This window comes from Varanus komodoensis, unplaced genomic scaffold (assembly GCF_004798865.1).
Source record: "Varanus komodoensis strain SLA01 unplaced genomic scaffold, ASM479886v1 scaffold19, whole genome shotgun sequence".
In the NCBI taxonomy this organism is placed as follows: Eukaryota; Metazoa; Chordata; class Lepidosauria; order Squamata; family Varanidae; genus Varanus; species Varanus komodoensis.
Window position 1 is genome coordinate 454,309 of NW_025335550.1, and position 15,275 is coordinate 469,583.

Genomic DNA, 15,275 nt, shown 5'->3' on the forward strand with positions numbered 1-15,275 from the left:
CGTAGCATTAAGGTAAAAAACGATATATGCAGTGTTATCTTCATTTTAGATATCAAAAGGGGTTTATGGCTCCCTGTGTTTTCTTTTGTGTGGGAAACGGGTCCAAATGGCTCTTTGAGTGTTAAAGGTTGCCGACCCCTGCTCTAGGACATTTATATTTATGTCTGTCTTACAGTCTGAGGCCCACAATTTATAAAATTTATGTGCTTTATAGTTTGAATTAAGAGTGGTAAAAGAATGGACCCATTCCTCTGAAATAGTTAATTGTGGTAGGGTGCAATCTTACACAGGGCAGAAAAAAAATTGACAACTTCCAGCATATCCCAATCAGTGTGGGATTGGGGCATGCTATTTTAGGACTCTTTTCATCTAAGCAGCGTAGGATTGAGCCCTTAAACCTTGAACACATGCTGTGGTTACCAAGGGCAAAAATAGAGCATGCTTTAGCCTGATAATGTAACTGTGGCAGAAATTGGCTTATCTGTGCTTAAGTGACCTTGAAATAAAACATGTTTGGTTGTTGTATTAAACTGTCTGGAGAGGGACTGTCACTCCCCAGCAGACTTGAATAAAACCTTAAAACACAGCCCTTTATTGAACTCTACAGGTCAGCAAACAGCATAAATCAAAGTAGCAGTCCCATTAATATGTGGGAGTAGTGTCTGCCCATGTGAAGAGTTTAATCCAAACTGGAATCTTTGCCTCCTTCCCTCTTTGGGAAAGGGTTGGACTCCACTGTCAGGGTGGCTCATGGAGCTAGAGGGGAGCCGGGACAACCCTTAATTGCTCTGCTTTCTTGGCCTGATATGATGCCTCTTGGAGGGGTCTGAGAATTCTCCTTCAATCTCTAGCTCTTCCAGTTCTATAATGTCACATTCTGTCTGAAAAAGGGGGTATGGTGCCCTTGGCAGTTCAGAACCATCTTTGCTACTTCCTCTTCATCCCCTTCCCACTCCAAATTTGAACTAGGTAGCTGGGGAGTCTCTAAGCATCCTCTCTACATACGCCATTAAACCTATTTACAAAGGGGTGGTGCTAATCACACCAGGAAACTCAATTGTGATCAGATGTGACAAATGAGGCTTTTATTTGAGGATAACACTGTATGGAGTGACCACGTAGTTCCAGCTGATACACACGTTCATGAAAGCCTTGTGGTATTAATTTATTTATTAAAACATTTTTATGCCGCCCCAGTCGCCGAAGCCTCGGGGCGGCTTACAACAATAAATTACAATAAATATAAACATTAAAAATCCCTCCTGCATAATCAACCTCGTGGAACACCAACTAGAACATGCTCTCCCACATTGCAAAGCTTGCTTGTAGAAAGAAAGCGCGTATGCCAGGACAGGCAGTGTAGGCTGCTAATTTCTGGTATGTAGAAGTGATCTTTACCTGCCATTCCTGCTTCCCCCACTGCTGAATTTTGCAACTGTGCAACCTACGTAATGGGGGCTGAGATGTGTGGCTCGGGGGGGGGGGGCGGGTGTTGTTTGCTTCTAGGCCGAGCACACAAAAGATAGTTGTGCGTCAGCCACCACCTTTCAGTCTAGTTTGCTACAGGGAGGGGGTGCAAAGGTATAGGAAGGAAATAACCCTGTGCATATTGCTGAGCTGCATGGAAGACATAAGGAAGGCACATGTGAGAGAGAAAATGCAAGAAAATATACTGGATGGGAAGTAGTGGAGCAGGGAGAGGAGACGGCGGAAGAATGTGTCCGGGACTGGGCTGAGGGGCAGTATTGTAGCTCTGCCTGGTCAGACAAGTTGGCCAAGTTCCCTGTTGTACAACAAATGCCCCCCCCCCGGGGCATATCTAGCCGTGGAGCTCCGAACCATTGCCTCCAGACCCCTGGGCTTCAATAACACTCTACAGAAGACGACGTGGGTGTAGGACTTGCACCTGAAACATAAAGATGAGAGCCAGTGTGCTAAGAGCGTGCGACTGGCACTCAGACGGTCTGGGTTCTAGTCCCTGCTCAGCCATGGAGCTGAATGAGTGGTGTTGGGCCAGTCACAGACTCATAGCCCAACCTACCTCACAGGGTCGTTGTTGTGCAGATCCGGTGGAGAGCAAGCAGAGGAGAATGATGTAAGCCACTCTGAGTTCTTTAAAAATATAAAAAGCAGGGTAGAAATCAGAAAAGGGAAATTAACAGTGAGGTGGAGGGGAGAGGAAGGATGCTATCAGATAGTGCTGGGAGCTGCTGTCAGTTTTGTTTGCCTTGTTTCTTTGGTTGCCTTGAAGCAGTTCAGGACTAGCTCTGTGCATGTGCTGCATAACTCTGGTGCTGGAACTTGCGGGCATGCCGTCACTTGAACATCTTCTCCTGGCCAGTTGGAGCTGCCAGCTGTCAAACTGAAAGGACTTCAGATCACTGTGGTCTGGTTTGGATTTGAGTTGGGACCATCTCCATTTATTTACCTTGTTGATGCCTGTTGATTAAACTAGCAGCATTCCTAAAATTGTGTTAAATGCCACGTGTTGTTGCCCCATCTTTGCCTAGCTCTGTGTTTCTCACACTGTGGGTCAGGTGCCCACTGATGGGTTTCAGTGCTTCTTCAGGTGGGTCTCATTGCTTTGTGACATGCAGGGTTTAGGCATGTTTAGGCCAGGGTTGCCCAACCTTTTTGGGGCTGTGGGCCCATTTGAGAATTCAAGAAACTGCTGTGAGCGCCACCGCAAAATTACTTTTATGGAGGATGTGGCTAGTTGGGTAACGGCTGCTGTAGTTACCTGGCTAGTAAAAATAGCAGAAGAAAGCTTTTAACTCCAAAGCCAATCTGCCTATTTTGCACTACAGAAGAACACCAAGATGACAATCAGGTTGCAGACTCATGCATGCTTATATGGAACTCAGTGGGAATTACTTCTAAATAGGCTACATAAGATTGTTTATCCTGTTCACATCCAGGCACCTGCATACCTTTCCTTTGCTTCAAAGGAAGGAGAAATGGCCCCAGCCACAACAGGAGAGAAAAGACTTTTCCTGCGTAAACCTCAGGTTTAGGGTATTCTGTTCAACTCCTGCTGCTCCAGCTTCCTCCTCCTGGCAGAGCCCTCACCTGTGAAATATGAGAGAAGGGGCTGGGAGGGGAAAGACACAGTGAGCTAAAGGGGTGAAAAGCAAGCAAGCGGAAGTAGGGATTGAGCAGGAGAAGAACTTAGCCAGAGAAAGAGGAAGGCTCGGAATCGGGAGAAACAGCAAGGCAAACTGACAGCAGGGAGAAAGACAGCTAGGTTAGTGGCTGAGAGGGAGCAGGAGAGAAAACGCAGGGCAAAGATGCAGAGGGGATGGAATGAGCAAGGCTGGGCACTAGAATGGAGAGAAGCAAGGCAAAGAGGTGGTGGGGGGAAGAGCTGGACTAGAGGCGACGAGAAACAGCAAAGTGCTGAGGGGGGAACACAGCAAGGCTGGGGCTTGGAAGGGAACAAAAGAAGGCTAGGGATGTGGAAGTGGGAGAAATAGGCAGGAAAGGGGCTAGGGAGTAGATAAAGCAAGGCTAGAAGAGGGAAGCCGAGAGTAAGAGAGATCAAGGGGGAATGGTCTGTGGGCCATTCAAGATGGAGCAGGTTCCAGAAGCGGTCTCTTCCTGGTCATGGAAAGGGTTGGGAAGAGAAGCAGTGAGACTGGGAGAGAAACAGCAAGGTTAGAAGCTGGACAGGAAGAGAAACACTGAAGTAAACCAGTTTGGGAGAGAAAGACTTGAGGTAGAGACTGGGCAGCATATTGACTTTGCAGTGGCTTCTTTTTCCCACACTGCACTTGCTGGTGGTGTGTGGCCTTATTTCCATAATTACTGGGTCTGGACACAGCTTGCTGTGCCATCCAAACCCAGTGAAGGCGGGCAGCTGCCGTACCACCCTGGAATCATGGCTTGCTGGATGATAAATTGTGGGTTGGAAGCCTTAATTTCCATATTAACCCTCACCAGGTATGGCTTGCTGTGCTGTCCAAACCCAACCAGGTGAGCAGCAGGGACAGCTTCCAGACCACCCCAGAACAGGCCATTGGTTGCCATCTGCCTTCCATGTTTGCATGACTTAGCAACCTGCAGGTGATTATGGAAATGAAGCAGCTTGTGTGGGTCACCATGGCCTCTTTACTTTTCTAAAGTGTGTAAGTCTGAGCACAAGCCTGAAAAAAGCCTAACTGACCTTAGTATAATCAGACTTAAGATGTCAGATACTTGTCACATGCTTCTCCCAGCCTTGAAGAAAAAGACGGTACGAAATGGGGAGAGAGGAGATTGTGGATATGCCCTGTTAAAATAAGCTAAGATTCTGCATGCTAAAGAAAATCAGACTATAAAGCACATGGTATTGGTCAGGCTGGCTGGAAATTACAGTCCACATCCGGAGGGCGCCAAGTTGGGCAAACCATGTTTTAGGGTAGGTTCTTGGCGAGGGACCTCCCAAGGACAACATCCCTGGAGAAGCAAAACTTCTCTTACGGTGGCTCATTCGCTTAGGGCCTCTTTCACCAGGAGGAAGGAAATTGCTGCCTTCTAAACCTGGGGCTGGTGGAGAGCTTTGCAACTCCCATGGACTGACAGAACAACGAACAAGTGGGCTTAGGATGAAGCCAGAACTTGCCCTGGAGACAAACGAGATAAAACTGAGGCTGTGGTACTTTGGGTACATCGTGAGAAGACGGGACTGGCTGGAGGAGGCAGTGCTAGGGGAAGCCAAGGTGGAGCATGGCCGAATATGAGCTGGATTGATTCTGTAAAGGAAGCCGCAACAGCTAGTTTGCAAGGGCTGTGAAGAACAGGTTATTTTGGAGTGCATTCATAAGGTTGCCATAAGCTGGGAATGACTTGATGACACACAACAGCAAACACAGAAGGGCCGCTTTGTCAGAGACGCAAAACAGCTCCCATTGTTACACTGGCCCAACCTTTTCGGGCCTCGTTTCACCAGGTGGTCATGTGTTGGGTGCTGGGCTGATTCATCCTACATGCCAATCTGAAACATTGTCATAGGGGACAACTTCTGATTTGATCAGCTTTTCAGTGTTCCTGTGGAGGGAACTAATAGTATCCCAGGCTAGTTTTGTGTGCTTATACTACTGCTGTGCCTCTTCCAAAGTCTGCTTCATTGTGTTGAGGAAGGAAAGAAGAATCTCTTACCTGGTAAGCAGTGTATGGAGCCTTCTAGTGCAATGCTAGGCATGTTTACTTGGAAGTAAACCCCATTGAATTCAGTGGCGTTTACTCTTTGTGCACAGTATGTGCTGTGGGAATTGTGGAATTGTCCCACTTTCGGAGCAGTTCACTTGATGCCACGCACAAGCGCTGTTTCGAATCTGAACATGTTTGAGAAACGTTTTGTATGTGTGCATCTTAACTGTTGATTCAGAGCCCGTGTGGTGGTTGGAATTTGGACTGGGACTCTGGCATTTAATCCTAGCTTTGCTGTGCAGCTCCCACGGTTGTTAATGTGAGGATAAGACTAGTCTACCTCAAAGGGTTGTTGTGTGAGGATAAGATGAAGATGATCATGTATGCTAGGTTATGCTGGTGATAAAGGCTAACATGATTGTAAGTAGTGATGAGTGAACAAAGCTAATATTCTGAGTCTCTCTCTCTCCAGAGGGAATCTCTGCTTGGAATCCTCTTGGATAGACTGAGAGTGAGCAGATTTGTGGATGCTTGGCTTTTATTTTCACTCTGGGAACATTACAAAGCACATTATTGTGAGATAGCTGTGCAGCCTGAAACATCTTTCAGCTAAAAGTGAAGGGCGAATGCACAAAATTCTAGGACACACCTCTTCAGTGAAAGACTCTGTTCCGAATAACATGTTCTGCATGCATCAGTACATCTTGTGACCATGACAAGAAGTCAGATGGTGCTTTTCTTGCAGACTAAAAATGTTATGAAACGGGCAACCTGATTATCCGGGGGTGGGGTATCTCTGCTTTCAGAAACCCTCTGCAGTGGATACTTGAGAGGCCCCTATGGCTATGTATGATGAAGACCTCCTGAAGAACCCCTTCTATTTAGCAATGCAGAAACTGAGGCCTGATCTCTGCAGGAAAGTTGCAGAATTTCATGGAGTTGTAAGTAAAACGTGGTTCCTTCAGTAAATGATGCTCCAGTATGCCAAGCTGTCCTCCAGATAACGTTGACGATCGCTCCCGGTATTCTTGACCCTTGGCTGTATGGGCTGGGGTTGATAGGAACTGAAATTCAAAACACCTGGAGGGTACCTGGTGGGGACAGTCCAGTCTGTAGAGTGTTGAGAAATGAGCCTAGAGGTCAGGCTCTTGGGGCTAATTTTATAGCCGAGGGAAGACTGCCAAAGACCTCTTTCCTGAGAATAGCTTAGTGTTCTATGCCATCTGGTCCCTCCATGCTGCGCATCCATGGTGAAAGCGCTGGATGTTCAGATGTTGTGCGGTTGGCAGTGATAGTACTCACTAATAACTGAATTATGACCCTATTTCACAGGGCTATCTGAGAAGTGATCTCTCTCTCCCTCCCTCCCTCCCTCCCTCCTCCTGTACCTTCTTCCAGATGCCAGGATTCAAAAGATTCCCAAATCAGTCCAGTAGAAGCACTCCAGTCAGGGAATAATCATTAATTGGGATCTGTTGTTCAGTACGCTGAACTTGTGGAGTGGAACACGAAATCAAAGTGTTAAGGACTTGAGAGAAAGTAGTAGTAGTATTTTTTAAATGATGTTAATGGAAGCCACAACACAGAGCATTTGTTCCCTCTCTCTCCCTGTTCCTTGGCTAGTTGCCTGCTTCCCGCTGGTGGCTACCCAAGGGCTTCTGCCGTAGGATAACCGAGTCCTGATTTATCTTGCATAATAGTCTGATTTCAGGACTGGATGTGACCTTGCACAGTGGCAGTGCTTGTAGGATCGCGTAAGAATGTAAGGAAAGGCATGCTGGATCAGACCCATGGGCCATCCAGCCCAGCACTCTCTTGACGTGATGCTGAACCAGTTGCCACAGGGTCCTTCAAGCAGGACGGGCACAAGAGTTCTGTCTGGCCAAGCGCCTCGCAACTGGTGTGTGCGGCTTGCCCATTGGTTATGCGTAACACCTGATACTCTGTTCCACTTCTCTAGGTTCTAGTGCCATGCAAAGGAAGTCTTTCGAGTAGTTTCATCTCCGCTTGCCAGTTTGACTGTTATGTTCTCAGGCCAGTGGAAGAAAACTTCCAAACTTTGAATGGAAAGGTACGTTATAAGGACGGAAATCTAGTACAGTCTCGTCCTAACAATGGTGAAGGCTTCAGTGCAGCCTGTCTCTGGTCTCATGAACTTCGAGGTGTGGACAAATTCAATAGTCCTGTTTCAGAGGTTTGAAATAAGGGGTCCTTATCTAAAAACTGATGTACGTTCTTGCCTTTGATCAAATTTTCTAAGATCCATTCTATAGTGCCGTATCAAAGGGCAAATAGTATAAATCTTTGGATTCCATTTAGTTTGCTTTTGACAAATCTTTCTTAAAAGCTACATGGATAGCCAGGGCTTAAACTGTTTGTAGTGTACTCTGATTTTATTTTTTGGAAGAGTTCTTCTTTCTTTCTCTTCCCTTCCATTAGGAAGTCTTCGTACAAGGAAACATGGTCATACTTGGGGCTGGCTTTAATCATCGTTTTTCAGTACCTGTTCTCTTTGAGGAAACTTTCTACAATGAAAAAGAAGAGAGCTTTAGCATCCTTTGTATAGCTCATCCTCTAGAAAAAAATGAGAGCAAAGGTGAGTAGGCATGTTTTTTTTTCTCAGCAAAAAAGTACAGATTTGGCCAATTGTTTAAACCCACTCCCCCTTTCAAGACTTTCATATATATCATAAGCAGCAGCTTATTCAGCCTAGAAAGCAATGATAGAAAGTTCTCAAACTAGTGGGAATGAAAAGCTAAACCATCCTAAATGCTTGCTCAGAACAATTTCATAGCAAGTACCATTTGCTAGAACAGAATAAAATGGCTAGCTTTTCAGAATTCAGGGGAAGCTTTAAATGCTAGCAGCAGGTGATCCTGGCTTTTTCTTGTATCTTCTTGTGCCTGGCTTTGAATTTCTGCAAATTTGAGAAATAATTGGAAATCTTTCTTTATACTGACGACTGTCCTCCATTTCAGAACAACCCTCAACACCATCGAATTCTTACTCCCTGAAAAACATTGAAGATGCGAGAGAGTTCTTGGGAAAGCACACTGAAAAGTTTGATAAAGCTATTGCATCTTTCCACAGGACTTTAAAGGATCACGACAGGAAAATCCTGCGACACTACATAGTTAGTATCCGAATTTCCAACCCATTTGACTTTTATATATTGCTTAAATATGTAAGTGATCTACTGCAGATGACGAGTGCAGCCTAAACAGACATTCTCCCTTCTTGCATATAGGAAGGATGCCTCTCTTAATATTCCTATTATTAAATTAAGATTATCTAAGATTTTTAAAAAGTGCTGCTTGATTCAATAATATATCCAAACTTATATAAATATAGTATATTATATATCACACTGAGAGCCAGTTTGGCCTAGCGCTGAGGGCTGGCCTGGGCTCCGGAGATCTGGGTACTTATTCCCATTCAGCCATGAAACTCACAGGGTGACTTTGGGACATCCACTGGCAGCCAGATTCACCTACCTTACGGAGCTGTTATGGAGAAGAGGAGGATTACGTAAGGCCCCATGGGTCCTTGCGGGAAGGAGGCAGGATATTTAATGAATAAACAGAAAAATACTAAAGTTCAATTAATAGAAGTGTAAGTGTTCTTAAGTGACTTGCAGCTCTGATCGCCCATTATCATTGCTAGATTAGCTCATAACAAGAGTGGTTTCGGGACAAATCTAGAATGAAAATGTACAGCAGGCATGGGTAGACTTCAGAGTGGAGGAATCTGTTTGTTTTTTACTAGACCCTAGAGAGCCACCAACTGGGAGCCTGGTACAGAAGACAACCTAGAATTAAATGTTTCCTGGCCCAGGAATTTGCTCTGAGTATCAGAACTGAACAGAGCTCATACTCCTTCCACACAAAAATAGCTCCAGTCTGTCTTCATTTTGTCATTCTAATTTAAGATGGGGGTGGTGGTGGGGAGAGTTATTTGCTACTATTGTTAATTACGAGCTGGAAGCCCTTATAGATCTGCAGTGAATCACCTGGAAATCTACTGGTCATTCCTGACCTAGTTTGCCCAAACCGACACCTTCTCAGGGACTGCACTGCTATGGCACACAGCTCTTCAAGATATCTTCTGGTATCTGTGTGTGCTTGCCGAATGAATGCAGAAACAAGTGAAGTGTTCTGTGATGTCTTTTAGGATTCCGTGAATGCGCTCTACACCAAATGCATCCAGCAATTATTAAGGGACTCCCACCTTGTGAGTACTTTGTAGTTATGCTTACATACATTCAGTTGCCACCTCGTCTTCAGCGTCTTCCCCCTCCTATTAATGCTGCCCATTTTCTCTGATAGAGAATGCTTGCGAAACAGGAACCTCAGATGAATCTGATGAAGCAGGCTGTAGATGTGAGTACCGGGATGTTAGCGGGGACAGTCAAGCGACACGTGGATCGCTGTCACCAATGCTGTGTCTGTTTCTCTGCAGATGTATATCCACCATGCTCTCTACGATGTGATCTTTAAGTATGTGGGGACTATCGAGGCAACTGAGGTAGGAGTCTCTTACGGTCGCCGGCACGATGCATGGCTCCTGGCTTGAGATGTTTTTAAACTCTCCCACAAATAGAAAATAAGAAACATGTGTCTCATGGTGCATGGGAAAGGGCATACTTGACTGTCAAAGGAGAAGGGCCGGAGCTCAGTGGCAGAAGGGCTCCTTTCTCATCCCTGGCATTCCCAGAGAGGAAAAACTCCTGCCTGCAGCCCTGCAGAGCCGTTGCTGCCAGCCAGTGTCTTCAGTACCAGGTTAAATGGGCCAATGGCCTGCCTCAGTATAAGGCAGCTTCCTCTGTTCCCAGAGGAGTCTCTCTGTTTACTGCTTGCTCATAGTTTGGAGGAAATCCACCAAAACCCTTCAAGGAGGTTTTATTCTCCCTAGCTAGTGCAAACACAAATTAGACAACTTTTCTTTCCTAGGAGGACCCATAGCTTAGTAGTTGAGCACCTGTTTTGCAAGTGGAATGTCCCAGGTTCAATCCTTGGCTGGTGTCTCCAGTTAGAAGGCTCAGGTAGCAATTGATGGGAGTTTTCTGCATTGATGCTAAACGATACTGGCCTAAGTGAAAACATGGTCTAACATACTATTAAGTTAGATTCCTGTGTTCTACCTCAGTCTTTCCCAGCCTGTTGCTCTCCGGATGTGTTCACCAGTGGCTCCCACAATTCCTGGGTAGCATGGCCTTTGGGGAAGAATATTCTGTGTTCTTGGATGTTTGTGCAGAGTATAAAATACCTCCAGATGCAACTAGAAGAGCAACTTCTTGCCACTATCTAAAAACGACTATCTTTGTGCTCACTGACCAGGATGCAGCTTTCAACAAAATTACACGAAGTTTGCAGGAGCTGCAGCAGAAGGACCTTGGCATCAAAGCCGAATTCAGGTGTGTAGCATCAAGAAGTACCAATCTTCTTCCAGCATGTCCTTTTCTGAGTGTGTGAGTGAGATGAGAGGGTAAAGGAAAAGCAGCTGTTGCAAAAAGAAATCTTGGATTTTGCGGTATGCCATAAGCTGGCGTACCTGCTTTCCAAGAGCAAATATGCATGTTTGTGGATTGTGGCCAATTCACTGGAGATGTGGTGGGAGAGGAAAAAGGAGTGCTCTACAATCAGTGCATACCTTGGAAGGGTTGACAATAACACTAGAGTCTTCCCTCATCTTGGTGCCATGCAGATGTTTTGGGCAACGTCTTCCAGTATCTGACCACTGGCTGGGGCTTCTGGAGACTGTAGTGCAGAACCTCTTGGAGTTTGGGGACTTGCCACCTCTTGAGGGCAGAGCTTCATTTGGAGCAACATATGGAAGAGCTCTTGATGTATGAGCTTACCTATGCTGTTGATTCAGAAACATGCTTATGGTGGGGTTGCTGATTTTCAAGTCGACCCTTTGGCCGTGCCATCAACAGCGGATTGTCTTGGAGATTGCAACAGCACGTATTTCATGCTGTGAAAAGCATCACTTGCTGAAACCTCCAGAAAAACAGCTGTGGAAGCTGCTAGAACAGGCTGTGCTAGTTACCTTTGGTCAGTTGGTGACCTCAGGTTATATTGAGGGTGGGGGAACAGGGTCATGCAGTTTTTCTGGGTGGAAAGTGGTGCATGCCTTTGGGCAGCGCGTCTCAGATTTCACTTTTCTGTTGGCAAACTGCTTGCAGCTTCAACATACCGCGTGCAAAACGAGAACTGGCCCAGCTGAATAAGTGCACCTCTCCGCAACAGAAGCTCCTCTGCCTGCGCAGAGTGGTGCAAATCATCATGCAGTCGCCAAGTCAGAGAGGTCTGTAACCTTGGCGATGTCGCCGTCATTTCATTGTATTGCTTCTCTGGACTCCTGAAAGCGCCCTCCACGTGCTTTTAAATCGGCGCACACTGGAACGTTCAGCTGCTTTTGCTTTGTTTTCCATTGGAAGACACTAGATTTTATTTTTGAAAGGCAGTGCTTTGAAGTTCTTTTGCTTAGGAGCATGCAGTGTTTTTCCTGAGATTCCCCCGGCTTGTGAAGAATGGAATGTAGGGCATAGTTCACTTGGTACTAATTAGGGTTCAGTTTTCCTTTGTTTTATGCTCATCCAGTCTTCACCAGCGTGGTAGTTTAGCATATTTGTAGGGTACAGTGCCCATCATCCTCAGCTAGTACTACTCTGGAAAACTGTACATGTGCCTAGACGATGCACCCAAGGCTCCTCTTTAAAGGCTTCTGGTTGCATCGTTTCTTCCTCACAGTAAGATACATGCATTCAGTATATTAAACCCGCTTACATTAGCTGCTGAACCGGATGGAGCACGTTAGGGAGAGATTCAGGATATATTTCTGCCTAAATAGAAATAACAAGTGGGTGTAGTGTGGTGATCAGAGTTTTGGACTGGAGAGCTGGCAGAGCTGGGTTCTATTCCCCAATCAGCCATGAAGTTCACTGGGTCACAGAATCTCTTCCTGACATACCTCACAGGGTTGCTTGTTTTTGTAAGGATAAAATGGAGTGGAGGGAAACTTCCTGGGTTTTGTGCAAGAGGAAAAAGGGGCATATAAATGTCCTGTGGTGGCAATGATGAACTCGCATAGGGTTATGCTCAAGACACTGTTTCTGAGCTTGAAGATGTGACACATCCCCTCTTCCTCCTTCAGTTAACTTGGAGACCATGTGTGCAGACGACCTCCTTTCGGTCTTGCTCTTTCTCCTGGTGAAAACAGAGATCCCAAACTGGTATGTAGCTTATGTATCTCTGCGGCAAACATGCAACTTGCGTGAGTGAGGTTGGGTTTGGTCTGAACGTGCTGACAAACTTGGATTTGGTCCCGCTTTCAGCAGCGTGGCCTAGGAAGGCATTTCCACCTGGCACGGGGCAGGATGAGCCTGTGTCAGGCCAGTGGGTCACTGCGGGGTTAACTGAGATGGCAAGAACCATCTTGCATACTCGGTGGTCCTTGGCATGAAAAGCCTCGCCGTGCTTTTATCCTGAACAGGCCATTAAGTGGATCCTTGAGTTCTGAGGCTTTCCCACTAGAACTGTCACATTTCAACTCCAGACTAACCGTGCCCATAATGGTATAATATACAAATCCCTTTCCCTTGAGTAATGTTTAGTGCCTGCAAATCTGGAAAATGTGTAGGGTGAACATCTGTTATGAAATGGAGCTTGCCCTTTGCTTCCTCTGGTACAACGCAAAGGAAACTAAAAATGTAAATGCAGCAGAACTGTTGCATTAGCAAAGTGCCATTCCGAGGGATTACATGCATTTAACAAATGTGCTTATGCTTTTGGACGTCAGTTGTAACAAAGTGCTGATCTTTAATCCATCTGTCTTGAGTCTGTGCATGTTGTGCCTTTTTGTAAACAAGAGGCTATTTGACGCGGGTGACGTGCAGCTCGGTGGGCCGCTATAGGGGCTTCTTGCTCTTAGGACTGGGAGATGCTGGGAGGTTAGGCCCCTTTTCGGTCGAGCTTGAATAGGAGCGCATCATTCCTGCCAGGAGCGATGGCAAGAATGCTCCTAGGTGACATACTGGCCAGAAAATAAAGCTAAATTGCCAATTATGACAAGCTATTTCTGACTTCAACTTCCCCTTCTCCCAGCATTTGGAATTAAACATTTCTGACAGTTTAATGACTGTTCAATTTTTGATGATTGGTCATTTTGGCTGTTGGTGGGTCTGAGGCAGAAGTTGCTTGGTCTTGGAGGGCTAAGCTTTCCCAGCTCTTGGAAATATGTAGGATCGAGCTGCAGAGAACTAATGCTATTTCTAGCACTTTGTCTTGGTGGCTGTTTGTTTCAGAGCATCCAGAAGCCTTGGGATCAACGATGGGTATTCTGAAATGGAATGAACCACCCCTTCCTCTTCCCCTGCATGTAACAAGCCCAGAACTCTGTTGGGTTGAAATTATTTTGTAGTAGCCAGATGTACAGACCAACAACTGGAAGAATTTAAGCTTGTGTTTGATAAAGTTTTGGTGTTTAAAATGGGACAGTTTAGACATACTACTAAGAGACCTTTTTGAATTATTTCTACTTCTCTTCCAACCATCTCTGCTTCTCACGTTCTGTTTGAAAGACTTACACTGCCCTATTCTCTGTCTAGGATGGCAAACCTGAGTTATATCAAAAACTTCAGGTTTTTCAGCTCAGCGAAAGATGAATTAGGGTACTGCTTGACTTCGGTTGAGGCTGCAGTAGAGTACATCCGGCAAGGAAACCTCTCCGACAGGCCAACGGTGAGTTGCTTTAAATAAGAGTGCTCACACCCAGCAGAAAGCCTCTGTGATAGCTTGCCAGTTGCAAGTCATGCTGCAATTTGGCAAAGCGGTACAAGGAGCACTTTCTGGAGAGCTAGCACAGAGACGCGCATCTCCTTCGGTGCTGCTGGCCTGGGTGCGTCAAGGTGTCTAATAAAAGTTTAGGCTGCTGCTCCGCGAAAAGGACACAGTCTTTAAACTTAATTTCTTACATTTCTGTCTTACTGTATCTTGAAAAAGCAGCATATGTGATTGCAGAAGAGCACAGCCTATAGGAAATGCCCTTACATAAGTGCACATCTATGTTCTTGCATGCTTTGCAAGTGTCTCATACAGGTTTATTGCCGTATTTAGAACTGATGATACCCTAAGGCTGTAACAGTCGGATATGGACAGGTGGTTCCCTTTTAAAGGAAAAATCGCTCCTGCGTTTCAGCCTTCTGGAGTTAATTGAATAATTCAAAGAAATAGAAGATACTTGTGGAGGGTCATGTTCTCAGCTGGATGGCAGGCAGTATTGGTCTTGAAACAGCCATTTTGGTGGGGTTAGGGAGTGTTAGGGCTCTAGAACTGCATGGTTCATCGACTGCGGACCTGTCCATCCATAGATGGCATTCCAGCCAGTGGTGTAGTGGAAAATGTTGACATGCAAGCCTCATGCCATGTCCCCAGTGAGGTTCCAAAGATGAAGGCACCTGTGCGTATGACCATGTTTGTGTCTGAGTAGGTTCTTTTGTTAATGAGTCTTAATTACCCATTGAGGACCAAGCCATCCCCCAAAATACTTGGCATTCTAATTGGCATAGCTCACAACAGTGGCCTGGTTCTCATGTAACACCAACCATTGGTCTGTTTTAGATCATGGTTTGTTTGGCAGATTATTGAACAAGCCATGGTTTGTTTTCTCAGTTCCTTGCTGGGTTATCTCTTCCTCTCTGACATATGAAGAGCCTGGCTTTTTTTAAACCCCTCTTGCCCTGTAGTTCTGTACCTTGGGGAAACTATCTGTGACCAACCTATGGTTCCAAATCTGTATGTAACAAATCATGGTTTACATAAAACATGGTTTAAACAATCTGCAGTACACAACCAAACATCAAACCATGGGTTCTCTTTGTGGGTTGTTCCTGCTTAACTGCTCATAGTTAATCCATAGTTCTTTGTTCATACATGTTACAAGCATGGTTTGATATGTATGGATCAGGTAATATATTGTTGGTAAGAAAGTCCATTTCCACCAGTGACTTTAAGGATTGCAGCTAAGCTCAGAGGTAGCAAGCAGAGGTAGCAAATGCTGATCAAATAGTCCGAGTGTTTTGCCCTGGCTCAGCACTAGCTACAGCATTCTGTGGTTGAAACCACAGGAAAGATACTGGATTTTTAAAG

The 15,275-nt window shown here is 45.6% G+C and overlaps 1 protein-coding gene across 1 annotated transcript in view; it reads left to right on the forward strand.

The window, feature by feature from the left end:
- Window positions 1–2,134: 2,134 nt before the first annotated feature.
- The window catches only part of ANKRD27 (ankyrin repeat domain 27), a 46,399-nt gene continuing 33,258 nt past the window's right edge, over window positions 2,135–15,275 (forward strand). The window contains 12 exon segments of the mRNA XM_044427577.1: window positions 2,135–4,062; window positions 5,934–6,068; window positions 7,088–7,198; window positions 7,567–7,723; window positions 8,106–8,260; window positions 9,298–9,357; window positions 9,453–9,506; window positions 9,586–9,651; window positions 10,464–10,540; window positions 11,312–11,433; window positions 12,283–12,361; window positions 13,736–13,868. Coding sequence (XP_044283512.1) covers window positions 5,967–6,068; window positions 7,088–7,198; window positions 7,567–7,723; window positions 8,106–8,260; window positions 9,298–9,357; window positions 9,453–9,506; window positions 9,586–9,651; window positions 10,464–10,540; window positions 11,312–11,433; window positions 12,283–12,361; window positions 13,736–13,868 — 1,116 coding nt within the window. The 5' untranslated portion in view covers window positions 2,135–4,062; window positions 5,934–5,966.